Genomic DNA, 15,070 nt, shown 5'->3' on the forward strand with positions numbered 1-15,070 from the left:
CCCTCGCACGCCTGTCCGAACAAGCGACTACGCCCCAACAAGGCCCGGCCGCCCTGCCGACACTCACCCACGGTTGTGGCCACGGCGACATACTACATACACGTCTACTACTACATGCTTACGCCCTGCTCTAGCCAAATCCTGTCCAGCTACTCACCATACTATCGATCCGTGTCTCCTACTCTACTCTCCTTCCAGTGCGCGCCTCTTTGCCGCACTTTCCGCTCCAACACCCACAACACGGGCTGCGGGCGGGGCGGGGGAGACATGGCAGACCGTCTGCCCAGCCAATCGCCTCGCTTGCCTGCTGTCGTCATCTACCCATGCTTTTCGCTAGCATGCAGTGCCTTCCCCGTAGCAACCTCTTTGTCCCCCATCCCCGTTTCCCATTGCAAATGCCATGCTTACGTACATGCCCCCAAGGCCAGGAGTCATGTCTCGGCACTAGCTATGCCTGCATGCCCGAATGCCCAGGCAGCTGGCCTTGCCATTACCTACAATACTACACTACTTGTTACACCACACCATGCAACATCACCACCGACCCACCCCGTCTCCACCCACGTCAATTACAAACACACACCCCGCAACCACATCTCTTATTTCCTGTAAAAAATCCAAATCCTCACATGGTTGTACTAACGCCGCTTATCTGCCCTTTACCCTTACATGGTGGTATCGCATAGTTCGCATGCAAAAAAAAACAATACAAATAACCGCCCCTTTTCACGACCCTCCATTCTCCCTTCACGTCCTCTTGACCTGCTCTGGTGCCTCGAGCTCCGCTGAAAAGCCCTGCTGCCCAATCGGCGGACTATGTAGCTCTGCTGGCGCCGGTTGTGTGCTCATGTTCGCATACTTCAATTGGTCGAGTCTAAGTGAGAAGAAAAAAAGAGGAGCGTCAGCATCCATCTACACTCACAGCATTGGTCTCGTAACTTACTGCGCCTGGCTCATGCCGCTCGTACTGCTCATCATGCTCAAGTGTCCTTGGTGCGGTATCGGGCTAGTCCATCCGGGATGCGCTTCTCCCACACCGTGTTGCCCATATTGGGGCGGCGAGCCATATCCATGATCGCCGACATGGCCTGGCGGCGGCGGCGTCGCATATCCAGGCCGGGCCGGTGCGAAGCCGGGCGACGCAAGTCCTCCATCGCCATACCTCGCCCCGGGACCACCGTATTGGCTCATGTGTGGATCCACACTGGTTGTGGCGTTATGGCGTTTGATTGTCTTCTTCAGCGAGTTGGAACGACCGACAAAGAAGAATAGGGCTGCGCACAAGGCCACAAAAGCAGCCCCGCCTACCGCTATGCCGGCAATCGCCCCGCCCGAGAGTTTGTGACTGCCATTGTTTGCATTGCTAGCTGGTGTAGATGTTGCCGACGACGTGGCCTCGGCGGGAATTGGCTCGCCAGGCGCGATTTGGAAATCTGCCGAGGCGGCAGCCTGTACCTGCGACGCCAATGTCTGGGTCGAGTTGGGGTTAATCACGCCGACCATATGCTCTCCAATGCAGCTGTTTGGTGCCGCACAGTAATAGAATATCGGTTCGGTTGAGTTGATGGTGATGTTGAAGTATGTAAGCTACCAATGGTTAGCCCTCCTTAAACATCTTTGCACATCTACAAGAGACAAACCTGGCTTGTGTCGTTGACCCATTGCGTTTCAGACCAGAAGCCTACTTTGTCCTTGCCCGTCTCCTCATAGGGTACACATGCTGAACCAAACTCTGCTCTTGCAACGGAGTGATCAGGCGGATAGAATTCCCAGCTTACAATATCTCCCACTGATACATTGTGAATCTCTTGCGGCGTGAACTTGAAGCCTCCCGCACCGGCTTTGATCAGGTGTACTTTTGGTTCTCTTGATGGTGTTGGTTGTGACGATGCTGATGATGTCGCCGGGCTCCCTACTATGCTCGTGATCACACTGTCGATCTGTGCTACAGCTGGGGAAGCAAGTAGTTGGCTAGCAGCAATCGCCAGCCTTGCAGTCGATGTGAGCCTCATTTTGAGGGATTATGTATCAGCCTGGCAGATACAAATATCAAAGTACCTCAGGGTCCCGTTTCTAGTTGTAGGCCTGATTTCAAAGACCAACCGCATTCGACTCGCGCTCCTGGCCGTTAGCAGTAAAGCAATATATTTTCAGAAGAGTTAGAAGGTAAAAAAAAACGAGGTACGAGGGGGGGGGGGAACGATGGGAAAGTAGCTGAGCTCAACCTTAAGGCACGATCCTACCCGTCTAGCCCTAGATCCATCACACCAACCTCAGCCCCGCCAGCCACAGTATGGGTACTAGTCAAGGCAATAGGTCAGCGCCTTAGGGCCACCACCCTAAGCACTCTTTGTTGTCCACACGTCACCAATCACCACCTCCCTTAGTGATAATCCGGCAGGATTGCCCTTGCCCAGACCTGTTCAAGGCGCCTTTGAGGCGTGCAGTAACGGCAGGACATGCTGGCCGGCAACAGCGGGGCTCTCCGTCAGCCGTCAGCAACACACACACACGAAGGATGCTTGAAATGGAGGGTGAACATGTGTAAATGTGGGGAGTGCTGAGCCTAGGTGGAGAGCTATTTCCGGATCCCCTCCCCACCCACTAATAGGCGCCGCGTACGTAGGTATTTTGAGAATCTCGTTCCTTTTTCCTCATTCTGCTTCGAGGGTTTCCGAGCATGTGGCACAGCAATACCCTCGACAGGGTTCGTCCACAGCCCGTACTTGCCTCTGCAAGCTAGACTAGGGAGAAGGCCTGGGCGGGTTGTGGCTGTCCTGCCGTCCGAGTAGGCTGTCCCTACTTTCGCGTCAGTTGGGTTGGTGGAGCGAGCTGAGTTGTCGTCAAGGAATGAGCGTTAAGGATTTTGAGCCGCCAGCACTGAGTGAGCCTAGTAGCCCAACTTTAACCTGCGCCAAGCAAGGTGGATCTATCGCCTTGGCGCATCCGGCGGGCTGAGCTCAGCATCGCGCTCCAGGATAGCGCTGTAAGGCGTGTATATATTTATGTATGCGCTGGGAGGACCGAGACAGTGGTTGAAAGAGCACGCGAAAGCGGGGAGAGCACATGTACGTAGGGGTGCAACCGTTCGTACTAATCATCAGCAAGCGAAGTCCACGCCGCAGGGTCGAAACAGGAGTCTTTACAAACATTGTCCATCTTATCAACCAACATGTGTGAGTGAGTGAGGCTCGGCAGTTGAGTGAGGCGGTGAAGTGCAAGCCGGCGCCTTCCCCATAAAGTTTAACTACCAGTTGGATGCTTGCTTTCTACACACTAGTATAGTGCACCATGATTAACTCAAGAGTAGAAGATCGAGCTCAGTTCCATGATACAGATGATACAGATGATTCAAATGAATTGGGGTTGGGTATGCCAGAGGTACGACAGCATCCTATGAGAGAAATCAAACGCCATGCCATGCAGAGAACAAAGACAAATCCCGAGCAGCGCCACCCGCCGATCAAGTACCGCCTGCTTATGAAGACGGTCTTTTCATAGGACTTCTGGTCCCTGAAGTCTTGGGACTTACAGCGAACAGACCAACCGCTGGCATCTTAGGGCTTTTCACTGCATTGACCGCGTTTTCTTGTCTGGCGCCGGGCTCGAACTTCTTCGAATCGTAAGGGGCTCTTGGGAGGGGCGAACTCTGCAGCCCAATCGATGTGGTCTGCGGTCCCTCGTCAGTGCGACTTGATATATCATTCATCTCTTCGAACTCGCTCTTCTTCTCCAAAAGCAGTTCCTGCACTTCCTCCAAATGCTGCTCCAACATGTCATCCAGTGTATCCTGAGATGACTTTATAAGATTTCCGAGCTTCTTGCGCATCTTACGTTGGCGGCTCGGGTCCCAAACGAAGTGGCTATTCTTTACGAATATCATTGAATGCTGCAATTGTCAGAAAGGATACAGCCTCAAGGTCGAGTGCTGCTTACCGAGTGGTACCAACTGGAGATGGTATCGTCTGTCGCTCGCTTTATCGACTGAATCGTTGTTTCAGCCACAAAGCCGATAAGACACTCGACCGGACTATCGGGATCGGTGCAGTTTTCTACAGACTCAGCGGCTGAAATCTCAATACCACCGAATAAAGCTTACCGTTGTGGCTAAGCAAATCTACAAGTCCGAGATAGGCATCACCGACCCCCATTAGGAACACTTGCGTCGCTTCATTCGGCCTAGACTTACGTTAACAGATACCCGAAATGGTCATATGGCTGATTTACTCGATATAGTTTTCCCATAGATAGCTCGCGAGCTCACGTGTTTGCTGTGCACGAACCACTGAGTTGTCTGATTTTGTGAAACCAATGTTCGGCTAGCTTACGTTAGCAGGCCTTGATACTGAAGAGTTGTAGGAACTTACATCCTCAACTGCTACCACTCTGGGAATATTAACATCAATGACCTGGAAGTCGTTTTTGATGGCCCAGTCAATGTACCTCTTGGTAACATCAGTCTTCAGTTCAAAGTCAGCCATTACACAGTACAAGACTGTTTTTGTACTTACGAGCCATGTATTGTGTGGCTCTCTCTTGCCAGACATGGGATCGGAGTGATCTTGGAGACTCGGCGGGTCGTGGAATATCACAAGTAAGGGATATTGCTCCATGAACTTTGGTCTATTATAGGTAAGTACAAATGTTCACGAAGATTGTATAGTACTTACGTAGCGATGATGTTGTGCTCAAACGTTTGTGCCAAGCCAGCTTTGTTGATTTGAAGGGGAGGAAGGGGAACCATCGAGTGCTCTGCAGCTAGACGTTGACTCTGCCATTCTCGGATGATTTCGTGAAACCGGTACGCATCCTGGTATCCAGAGTCCGTTTTGTCCAGGTGTTTCGGATAAAGCGACTTCCAATACTTTGAATGCTGACGTTTGACGTTCTCCACAATGTACACAGCGCTGTCCTTTGGTGCTGGAAGGTCATCACGCAAGCGATCCGGAGGCTCTAGCATGAGAACTTTGGTTACCGCTAGCGCAGAGCGTGCGATCGACCGCAGATTATAACCACCTTCGAGACACACAACGAGCTTTCCCTTGGCTAGGCTCATGAGCATATGTGTCATGTGACCATAGCATGCAGGCGTAACAAAACATCCGCCTAATAAGTCGCCCTCGGCTGCATCAAACCCAGCTGAAATGATGACAAGATCAGGGTTAAATTCTGTGGCGATCGGCATAACAACTTGCTGGAAAGCATAAAGGTATTCTGAATCTCCCATCCCATGCTCCGCCCATGGAATGTTCACATTTTTTCCTTCGCCACGGCCTTCACCGCAATAGTCAAGATTGCCGTCAGGCAGATTAGGGTAGAAGGTTCCATCCTTGAAAACATGCAGCGATATGTAAAGGACATTGGGGTCATCGTAGAAAGCATGTTGTATGCCGTTGCCGTGGTGTACATCCCAGTCCAAAATCAAGACTTTGCGACAAGTTTCTGGATAAGCATCCTGACACACGCGGGCAGCGATTGGAACGTTGTTGAAGATGCAGAATCCTGACGGCTGATCGCTTTCCGCATGGTGTCCGGGAGGTCGAATGATAGCAATAGCGTTGCGCACAGCTCCCTGTACTACCGCTTTACAAGCTTCAATAGCACCACCAGCTGCGAGCTTAGCACATTCGTAAGTCGAGTTGTTGAGATAGATTGAGTCCAGCCGCTCAGCTTCAAACTTTAGCTCGTCGGAGGTCATATCTTGTCAAACAGTTAATCATGGTTCAATCAAACCGAGGATAATCAAAACTTACTTTGGAATGACTCCACAAGATCATAATGTTCTTCAGTATGAATGAGCAATATCTCAGGTCTTGTGGCAAATCGGGCCGCGATTCTCCAACAGTGATCTTCTTTGTCTTCTTCTGAAGTGCTAGAAGCCACTAGACCAGCTTGCTTGAGCTCCTCAAAAATCGAATGGATACGCCGAGGGTCTTCAGGATGAATGTCGTCGGGGTTGATGTTCATATCTGGGAGTTCGGCGTGGAATCGCATACGAGGGTCGTAAACGAGTCCCGTTTTTGAAGTGGGGTAAACAAGTGTAGACCGTGGCTTAGGAGGTATGCGGACTTGCGGGCTAGAATGTTGAGCTGGAGTCGGTCTTGACGTGTTCATTTTATCTGACCAGCTACTAGGCGATTTGGTTGTTCGGTGCGATCCGGGATTACTTCGATGTATATTCGGCTGCAACAAGGGACCTTTGGATGGACTATGGAAGGGTAGTTGCTCTTGTTTAGACAGCAGTGGGCCCTTGCTATTGCCAAATATTTTAGAAGGAACGACTGTTTCTGGTGCATGATCACCGTTTGGCTCTGTGGAGATAATGATTGAGTCTTCTCCCATCGGGAAGTCTTCGTCATCCATGACTTGATTTGATTATTGACGGCGAGGCGGGCTAGTAAGCCTCGCTTCACACTCGCGAGCCGGCAGCTAGGTAGATGCGTCAGTATAGAAATTATACTAAACAAAGGACAACATAAGTTGATAGAGGTCGCCTCTTGATTTGAACAAGAAATTTCAGGGAAATGATGAGAGTCTTGGTCCTTTTTAATGTCATGCGTGGCCAAGGGAACTGAGACATTTTCTAGGAGACGCAAGACAGTAGCTCGAGACAGGAGTGAAGACGTACAGCGCTAGTCTTGTCTCTCTAGAATCAGTAGTTGGAAGAAGTGGGGTGAGATAAAAGAGACCGTCTGATGCTCAAGAAACGAATACTCACTAGAAGATCTTGCTACCGCATCGAACTAGAAGCCACAGCCCACTGTACGGTAAAGTTGTTGATAGTTTTGATTTCGTAGTATTCGCAGCTTTTGATGGGTGGCGTCTGCAAAATTGTTAGTAAAGTTGATTCGCCGCTGCAGCTCTTGATGGCTGATAATCCTATCACGTTCAAAGTCGACCGACACTCGGGAGCTTCATTTACCAATTTCTGTCTCCGAATAAAGCGTTAATATAGCTGCAACTATCGCAAGCAAGGCATCGGCTGATTACAGCTTTCTAGAGCCAGGATTAGGTGATGTCGTCTTTGATAGTAGGGGATAAAGTGGAGCGCTACATGGCAGGTTCCATAGATGGGCCAAGGTTTACTGCATGACTAAGCGATGCCAAGTTATTTAGCGCCATATGCAAAATGCCCTTTGATTCTCAATTATGGTACTACTACGTTACGCTATAGATTTGAGTTTCTACATGTTTTGAACTAGTAATCCAAGTACTGTCTATTCATAAAACCATGTGTCTTTGCCTATTCCATCAATGCGGGGCTACTATATTCAACCTCCATGAAGGAACGTTTTAGGTAGTTATGTATTGTTGCTTTTTTGGGTAAGGATTGTGCAATTAGTCCTTATTCGTCACCGGTTTTGAGTTGCAGCTCTATTCCTCGAGTTTCTCTTCATAAGTAGTGACTACATTTCATGTGTCCATGCTATTAGGGTGGACAACGGACACGTGTCGCGTTTGCTCCCTAGAGACCATACAAGCTGGAGATAGTTGTATCGTGCTGTCTTCCTAACACATCTAATTCAGATTGAAATCATTTGAAATGTACAATTGTTTTCTTTCTCTCATCTTCCAGACATGACCATATTTGGAATTAATACCTAAGTTTGTGAGACCGTGCATAACAATAGCGCATCTTCATAGGATGAAAAAACAAGTCCATGGCGCCGGTTTGGATTGGAGGAAGATACAGGTGCTCACACAGGAACTGTTTAGCAGCTGTCGAATATTGATTTTAGAGAAAAGCCGGCAGTATCCAGGCTCTTGCCAAAGCCGCGTTGGCCACCCGACTTCCCCCGCTTCTTTCTCGCCAGATTTCGGAACCCGGTCCAGAACGCATTCCCGAGGCTGAGGATAGGAAAATGGAAAGCGGGAAAGAGGATCCGCAAATATATCATTCGCATGTGGGCGAGACGAACTTCTCCGCGTGGTAGCTATACCTCGGGAACTAGCTTGTGAGGGAACGCTAGAAAACGCAGTGCCAGGGGCGGCTCCACTATCTTGCAGCTGACCGAGAGGAAGACTCAACGTCACCTTGTGTGCATGTGTGTTTGTAAACAGTTGTTGCGGTAATTATTATTCATTCATTTCATGTTTAGCATAAAACATTCCCCGCTAAGCCCTTATTTTCATCCCCGCGTAATCCGCGCCTAGCCAGAAGTTCCGAGGATTTGTCGGATCCTTGATATAATGAAGATTTGTTTCAAAGTTTGGGCGTTGCCCTGCTCTGTCCTGACTCCTAAGCGTTGCCATCAATCTTGGCAATGTAGACCAGGAGGTCGAGGACACGGCGGGAGTAACCCCACTCGTTGTCGTACCAGGAGACGAGCTTGACAAAGTTCTTGTTAAGGGAGATACCGGCCTTGGCGTCGAAGATGGAGGAGCGGTTGTCGCCGTTCAAGTCAGTGGAAACAATGTCATCCTCAGTGTAACCAAGGATACCTGTATTGCATTAGCTTGTATATGCAAGTTGCTCATGGGAAAAGTCTTACCGTTGAGGGAGCCCTCAGAGGCCTCCTTGACGGCCTGCTTGATCTCGTCGTAGGAAGCACCCTTCTCGATGCGAACAGTCAAGTCGACAACCGAGACATTGGCGGTAGGGACACGCATGGCCATACCAGTGAGCTTACCGTTGAGCTCGGGGATAACCTTGCCGACAGCCTTGGCGGCACCAGTGCTGCTGGGAATGATGTTTTGAGCAGCAGTACGTCCACCACGCCAGTCCTTTGCGGAGGGGCCGTCAACGACCTTCTGGGTGGCAGTGTATGAGTGGATGGTGGTCATGAGACCCTCAATGATGGTGTACTTGTCGTGGATGACCTTGGCGAGAGGAGCCAAGCAGTTGGTTGTGCAAGAGGCGTTGGAGAGTACCTCGATGTCGGGCTTGTAGGTCTCGTGGTTGACACCCATGACGAACATGGGGGCGTCAGCGGAGGGAGCAGAGATGACAACCTTCTTGGCTCCGCCCTTCAAGTGGGCCTTGGCCTTCTCGGTGGTGGTGAAGACACCGGTAGACTCGACGACGTAGTAAGCGCCAGTCTCGCTCCATGGAATGTTGGCGGGGTCCTTCTCCATGTGGAAACGGATGGTCTTGCCGTTGACAGTCAGGTTGTTGCCGTCAACCTTGATGTCACCCTTGAACTGGCCGTGTGTGCTGTCATACTTGAGCATGTATGCCTGTGTATACGTCAGTCTGCATGGTTCCATCAAAGAAATGATACCCGTGCGTCAGGCCGAAGCAAACGCTTGCTGTGGTCAAAGGTTCTGGGTTGAGGGAGTGCTTACAGCGTAGTGGGGCTCGATGAAAGGGTCGTTTACGGCGACAATGTCGACGTCGTTGTGCTCGATGCTAAGATATGGGGTCAGCTTTGGTGGGCGTCAAATGGATAAAGCCCAAGGGTACTTACGCATTGCGGAAGACGATGCGGCCAATGCGACCGAAGCCGTTGATACCAACCTGTGAAGATGTGTCAATGGCTTGTGTCTGGGTCCGGCGGGGTACACAACGGAGCATACCTTGACGACCATGTTGAACTGAGAGTGATGCTTTGAGAGAGTTAATAGACTTGAATTGAGGAATGGAAATCGGGCTGAGCTCACTGCTTTATATGTGAGAAAAGGTGATGAGCAGGTGGTAAGAGGCAGATTTTTGTGGTCGGTGCTGTGTTTTGTTGGGTTTGAGCTAGGTGGGGTGAGGGAGGGGCAAGCTAAATAGCTACCAGCCCTGAGGACGTCACAGAGTTTTAGTAGTTCTTTTTCTGCCATCGGACATGCAGCTCACGCCTAGACCCAATTACACCCTTTGCGCCCTCCCACACATCCGGCCGGTTGGATCATTGTCAGATACGGCAGAGAAATCGCAACCTCGGCCAAGGGTAGCCACGATTCGAAGCCGCGGAGAGCACCGGAGGGCGTGAAGGTCAGCCTGGGTACCTTTTGGTCAAGTGGTACACTAGTCAATGCTACATCAACCACCTCGCAACATGCTCGTGGCTCGACGCCAAGTACCTTGATGCCTTTGTGAAACTTACAGCCTCATGCATATGCCGCGTAGCAATATACTGGCCCGTGGCTAGACGCCGGTGAAGACACGCCACGCCGCGCTGCGTAATCATTCAAGCGAAGCGCTTACGAAAGAAGTGTACGTGAATGTTGTAATCAGAAGCGAGTGGTCAAAAGCACGTTTACGCGGCACAGCTGGCCGCCGCCGCCGCCGTCATGGGCAAAAGCTTTTGTTGGTCATTCGATAAGGCAAAACCAAGACTGCAACACGGCCACGACGGATCACCGGTTCGCGGGGAGGCGAGGCGAGCATTATGTGTGACCACCGAGACTCTCCCCACCAGCCAAAGCCGACCTTAGGTTAGGATGAGGCGTGGCGTATCCGCGGCCGGGACGGGGTTCGACACGCATATTGCATTATGTTTTAGGGGTCCTGGAGCCCGCCACGCTGCCGCCGTCCGGTGCTACGGTGATTCGCTGCAAATTGAAGTTACTGCATCCAAGAGCTGGGGCGCGAAAGCATATTGGCGCTGCAGTTGGAGCTTTGTATGAAGCTGGAGCTTTAAGCTTGAGCTCGGAGCTTTTGTGGCATACTAGTAACGCATGTCCCGCTTCTGCTCCGATCACGGGATTGGCATCTGGTCGTGCACCTCTGTAGGACGCTGCTGTCGATGAGTTTTTGAAATACAAAGATCATGTAGCTTGAGTACACATTTTTGTAACAACAATGAATGCTCGTTAACACTTTGAAGGGATGGATCAATTCGGTGCGACTCAACTACTGCCTCCCATCACTGGCACTATAAAGGATCTGCGACGCTTGCACATGGGCAGGAACGTTGACTTCAATGCTCTCCGGCAAGATCTAAAAGCTTATCGACAGACTCTAGCTTCAACTTATAATGCTCTGTGCTGTGGTTTTGGAGGAAGTACAGACTACTGTATATTGTATTGTATCTCGTCTTACTACCCCGCCGTTGAGCGAATTTGCGAGCGTTTCGTACACACGTTATATGCTCATTGAGGTACCCGAGAATGAGGTGAAAGGGAAGGAAATATGTGAGTTCCATGCAAATTACAATACATAAATCGCTTTGGCCCTGCGCGGCTTGGACGAGTGAATCTTTGTCTCTTGCCTTATCGCCCTGCAAAGCGAAGATGCGCCATGTCTCGCTTGATCCGTTGTCAAATCGAGAACCGCTCGGCAGTCGCGGTAAAGGCTCGCAACACAAGCCTTTGAGAACTCATGGACTCTCTCGCCTTGTATCGATGTGCATTTGAGCCTCATTACGATGCGCAAAAGCTGTTGCAATGATATGTGGTGAAGCTGGGGCAAGTCGCCCGGAAAGCTAACGCTGAAACCCTCATTGGTCGATGGGGGCGCTCGGGCCACAGCGAAATGATCGTTCCACCACCTTGGCGTTCCTCTCGCAAACCGCATTTTGCAAGACAGCTCTCCTGGCCCACCTTCGACTCCATCACCACCACGATCCATTGGCACCTCTAGGTCCCTTGACGGGAATCTCCCTCCCTTCTTTTGCATCTTCCGACACTCTCCACTCCACCCGCCGCCATGTTTCGCTCATCCATCGCCCGCGCTTCGAGGAGCTCGACCATCGTCATTCCGTCCGCCGCGACACGCACAGCTCTCCCCAGAGCTGCCCCGGTAGCTTGCCAGCTTCAGCAGTCCCGCCAGGCACACGCCATCTCCAACCCGACGCTCGCCAATATTGAGAAGCGATGGGAAGATATGCCCCCTCAGGAGCAGGCCGATCTGTGGATGACGCTTAGGGACCGCATGAAGACTGACTGGAAGGAGTTGACCATGCAAGAAAAGAAGGCTGGTATGTACCCTGCCATTTCGCGTAACTGGGTGCTGCATGGCCTTGTATGACGTATATCGTGTTTTGATCGAGATAGCCGAACTTGGCCCGCGGCATTTGGTGTGCTCAACCTGAAGTCATCCCAAAACGTTGGAAAACATCATGGAGGCATTGTGCTGACTGTGCTTTCTTTTCACAGCCTACTACATTGCTTTTGGCCCCCACGGTCCCCGCCGACCCCCGCCTCCGGATGAGGGCCGTAACGTCTTCCTCCTCTCCTCCGCAGTCATTGCCGGTGCCATTTCCATCTTTGCCTTGACCCGTATGTTTGCCAACCCTGTCCGACCCCGTACCATGACAAAGGAATGGCAGGAGGCTTCCGAGGAGTACTTGAAGGTACGTGATTTTGTTATCTTGAGAGCCTCAATTTGTTTGTGACGGTACTGACACTTTACAGTCTCAAGGAAGTGAGCCCATTACTGGTTACAAGGGAATGCTGGTCCAGAGCAAGTCTGAGAAGGACGTGCCGACTAACCAGAAGATCAACGATGAGTAAATAACCTGATTAGGTGCTTCACAGCAAGCATACCAATACCAATACTATATTTTCCTTTGGTCAAATTCCTGCTTGGTACTGTCTGTGTCACACATCACACGATCGAAAGCCATCCGAGCGGCAGTCGCTATCATAATAGTCCTCCCTGTATCCAATCTAGAGGCTTTCAAAGTTTATATGATGATTTCCAGTTTGTTCCCACATGCAGAATTGGCGTTGTGAGCGACAGCTTAGCCGAATAACAGTGACATCATTAATTGAACTTTGGGAAATCGCCACTACATGCTTGAATGAGACTGTTCTGGTGAGTTGGAGTAGTTATCAAAGGGGTCTCGAGATGTCATTTAGATTACAGTTGGTCAGTGTTTGCCAAAATCAACCATTTCAAATACACTTTAGACAGAGTTACAATGCAACCCAGACCATCAACAACAAGTACCAGTCAGCTCTTCAGAAAGTTGGTGGTTTTAGTAGTACCAGTGACATGGTGATATGATTTTGATTAAGGTCAAAAAGGGAAGCAATACCTAGGGCGTATAATACAGTGAGAAGAATGCCACAACTATAAATATGCCATCTAACGAAACAACAGTGAGAGTTTCCGACTACAAGAAGTCATGTCACGTATTCTTCTTGATTGAAGACTTGCGATGTATGACCTCCAATGCACGCACACGCATCCTGCATCTCAACCCAACCCCGATGTTTATTTCTTTTACCAAATCATTTCTTCAGTTAAGAGAAAAGATTAGCAGCTACATCCTGTGTAACATGACACGAAATCATTTACATCTTACTCCTTTTCCGCGGCCGAGCTGAGTATCATCGCCACCACCACCAACTGAACGTGATATTAGTCAGCTTTGCTTTTTTGTTGCGTGACGTGTGGCTGATTTCTTTCTCGTGTTCTTTTGATACGAAGCGCGGCCGTTGAAATTATTTCCACGGGCGGGATGGAAGTCAGTGTTGGAGGTTGGATGAGAAAGGGGGAGGGAGATGGGTTGGGTGGGAGTCCTCTTCTTCTTCTGGATTATTTTTGTACACAGACAGTTGTTGCGTGATGATTCCTGCCCAGCGATGGCAATGGCCTACTAAGAAGACAGCGCTGAAATGGGTAGAGTGATACAAGTCTTATACTGAGTTATCTCGTTCTTCAAGGTAAAGTATGTTCAATTATGTAGCAGAGATTCCTGATACACGGGCGAGGTATTATTGTTGTTCTTCCTCTCGGTATATCACATGGAGATGCTGCAATGTAGATGTATACATAGTACGGTATAAACACTTCGTGCAGTACCATTGCAAATAGGTACGGCAGATTTCTCGAATAGCCTACAGTGAAGGATCGTATCTTCAACTAAAGATCTGATAATACGGGAAATGTCGTACCTCTAATTTCTCTATTCATTCACTTTCTTCCCCCTCCTCTCATGAAGACCTCTTAATGGTCAGGATTATAATACTTGCGCCAGTCATGTTCCTCCTTGAAACCCAACACTTCCCTAATTTTCCGATTACTCAACGGCGCCTCCCACTCGCCCATCTCGCGTGTAATAGGCGTGTTTGGCGCATACTGCTCGAGAAATTGTTTCGTGGGAAAGGTAGCGGTAATAGTATCATTTGTCGCGTTGAAAATCTGGAACCCCAGCCCATCTTTCTGCACGCACAAATGGCAAATCTGGCCGAGATCACGGGCATCAATGTAAGCCCAGGCGTTGCGCTTGCGCGTCTCAGGGTTTTGGATGTATTTTGGAAAGTCGCGGGCGTACTCGTGGGGCTCGATGACATTGCCGATGCGCAGGGCGTAGATGTCTGCGTCGAAGCGGCGGGCGAAACCGCGGGCTACACGTTCGCCGCAGAGCTTGGAGATGGCGTAGGTATCCATCGGGTTTACGTCTGCGTCTTCGACCAAGGGGAAGGCGGTGTAGTCGAGGTTGCCCTGGCCGAAACAGACTTCGTAGGTTGTTTCGCTGCTGGCGATGATGATCTTGCGGACTCCGAGTTTGCAGGCTGCTTCGATGACGTTGTAGGTTGAGCGCACGTTGCCGGCGTAGCACTCATTGTCGGGCACGAGCATGTTGCGGGCGTAAGCGGCAAAGTGGATGACGGCGTCGGGCGGGCCTGGGACGTGTGGTGCTTCGTAGCCGGCGAAGTTGAAGTGTGTGGTTAGGGCGTTGAAGACTTGACCGCTGTCTGTGAGGTCGGTTTTTAGGGTGAAGACGCCGGCGTCCGGGTCGGGAAAGTCGATTAGGTCGAGGTTGAGGACTGAGTAGCCTTGCTGGAGGAGGTAGGGGATTACATGGCGTCCGGCTTTTCCTGAACCGCCTGTGAAGACGATGCGTTTGCCCGAGGAGGACATGATGGGGATATCGGGAATTGGGTGGTTCGGTTTTTGTCTTGAAGGAGACTTCTAGCCTAGGATATGGGTTGTTAGTGGAGGCAGTAAGTCAATTGCGGGGTTGCATTTCTACCTTTATGGTTCATGGGATGGGATTGAGGGTGGTTTAGTTGGCCGTGTGAAAGTATCTTGAGGGTCTCGAATCGAGAAAACCACACGAGACTAGCCTCCATCTTTATAAACGTCATGGGCGGGTGCATGTAGAATAGCCTACCCCCCCGGGGCATGGGCGTGCGAAGTTGCATGTGGCGAGCACGGTAAGCCATAACAGGAAATACGTTTTGGGACATG

General features: G+C 50.5%; 5 protein-coding genes across 5 annotated transcripts; 1 reads left to right on the forward strand and 4 right to left on the reverse strand.

Annotated features, from left to right (window-relative positions):
- Positions 1-445: 445 nt before the first annotated feature.
- PSV08DRAFT_328628 (uncharacterized protein) lies at positions 446-2,185 on the reverse strand. Its single transcript, XM_014225124.2, has 3 exons — positions 1,641-2,185; positions 944-1,587; positions 446-874 (listed from the first exon to the last, which is right to left on the reverse strand). The coding sequence occupies exons 1-3, from the start codon at positions 2,010-2,012 to the stop codon at positions 748-750; spliced, it is 1,143 nt and encodes a 380-aa protein (XP_014080599.1). The 5' UTR covers positions 2,013-2,185; the 3' UTR covers positions 446-747.
- A 997-nt stretch (positions 2,186-3,182) lies between these two features.
- Positions 3,183-6,363, reverse strand: PSV08DRAFT_229582 (uncharacterized protein; the record flags this gene model as incomplete). Its single annotated transcript, XM_014225125.1, has 8 exons — positions 3,183-3,889; positions 3,937-4,052; positions 4,100-4,179; positions 4,228-4,319; positions 4,368-4,460; positions 4,512-4,623; positions 4,671-5,700; positions 5,754-6,363. The coding sequence occupies 8 exons, from the start codon at positions 6,361-6,363 to the stop codon at positions 3,479-3,481; spliced, it is 2,544 nt and encodes an 847-aa protein (XP_014080600.1). The 3' UTR covers positions 3,183-3,478.
- A 1,700-nt stretch (positions 6,364-8,063) lies between these two features.
- On the reverse strand, positions 8,064-9,557 carry PSV08DRAFT_412022 (uncharacterized protein). The gene is made up of 4 exons (XM_066093920.1): positions 9,408-9,557; positions 9,286-9,349; positions 8,493-9,177; positions 8,064-8,442 (listed from the first exon to the last, which is right to left on the reverse strand). Exons 1-4 carry the CDS (start codon positions 9,512-9,514, stop codon positions 8,240-8,242), a joined length of 1,059 nt encoding a protein of 352 aa, XP_065948201.1. The 5' UTR covers positions 9,515-9,557; the 3' UTR covers positions 8,064-8,239.
- A 1,918-nt stretch (positions 9,558-11,475) lies between these two features.
- PSV08DRAFT_328691 (cytochrome c oxidase subunit IV-domain-containing protein) lies at positions 11,476-12,564 on the forward strand. Its single transcript, XM_014225128.2, has 3 exons — positions 11,476-11,846; positions 12,025-12,221; positions 12,283-12,564. The coding sequence occupies exons 1-3, from the start codon at positions 11,576-11,578 to the stop codon at positions 12,379-12,381; spliced, it is 567 nt and encodes a 188-aa protein (XP_014080603.1). The 5' UTR covers positions 11,476-11,575; the 3' UTR covers positions 12,382-12,564.
- Positions 12,565-13,634: 1,070 nt separating this feature from the next.
- PSV08DRAFT_328703 (uncharacterized protein) lies at positions 13,635-15,045 on the reverse strand. Its single transcript, XM_014225129.1, has 2 exons — positions 14,853-15,045; positions 13,635-14,796 (listed from the first exon to the last, which is right to left on the reverse strand). The coding sequence occupies exon 2, from the start codon at positions 14,738-14,740 to the stop codon at positions 13,823-13,825; it is 918 nt and encodes a 305-aa protein (XP_014080604.1). The 5' UTR covers positions 14,741-14,796; positions 14,853-15,045; the 3' UTR covers positions 13,635-13,822.
- Positions 15,046-15,070: the final 25 nt, after the last annotated feature.

Source organism: Bipolaris maydis (genome assembly GCF_028858645.1).
Source record: "Bipolaris maydis strain C4 unplaced genomic scaffold PSV08scaffold_14, whole genome shotgun sequence".
NCBI classification, from domain to species: Eukaryota; Fungi; Ascomycota; class Dothideomycetes; order Pleosporales; family Pleosporaceae; genus Bipolaris; species Bipolaris maydis.

Bases quoted from the DNA above. Each gene is read 5' to 3' on its own strand.
- PSV08DRAFT_328691 (XM_014225128.2), top strand. From the start codon at position 11,576: ATGTTTCGCTCATCCATCGCCCGCGCTTCGAGGAGCTCGACCATCGTC. The intron at 11,847-12,024 runs GTATGTACCCTG...TTCTTTTCACAG, and splicing joins CATGCAAGAAAAGAAGGCTG to CCTACTACATTGCTTTTGGC. The intron at 12,222-12,282 runs GTACGTGATTTT...GACACTTTACAG, and splicing joins CTTCCGAGGAGTACTTGAAG to TCTCAAGGAAGTGAGCCCAT.
- PSV08DRAFT_328628 (XM_014225124.2), bottom strand. From the start codon at position 2,012: ATGAGGCTCACATCGACTGCAAGGCTGGCGATTGCTGCTAGCCAACTA. The intron at 1,588-1,640 runs GTTTGTCTCTTG...AACCATTGGTAG, and splicing joins GGGTCAACGACACAAGCCAG to CTTACATACTTCAACATCAC. The intron at 875-943 runs GTAAGTTACGAG...CTTCTCACTTAG, and splicing joins AGCGGCATGAGCCAGGCGCA to ACTCGACCAATTGAAGTATG.
- PSV08DRAFT_412022 (XM_066093920.1), bottom strand. From the start codon at position 9,514: ATGCTCCGTTGTGTACCCCGCCGGACCCAGACACAAGCCATTGACACA. The intron at 9,350-9,407 runs GTAAGTACCCTT...CCCATATCTTAG, and splicing joins CGCATCGTCTTCCGCAATGC to CATCGAGCACAACGACGTCG. The intron at 8,443-8,492 runs GTAAGACTTTTC...AATGCAATACAG, and splicing joins CTCTGAGGGCTCCCTCAACG to GTATCCTTGGTTACACTGAG.
- PSV08DRAFT_328703 (XM_014225129.1), bottom strand. From the start codon at position 14,740: ATGTCCTCCTCGGGCAAACGCATCGTCTTCACAGGCGGTTCAGGAAAA.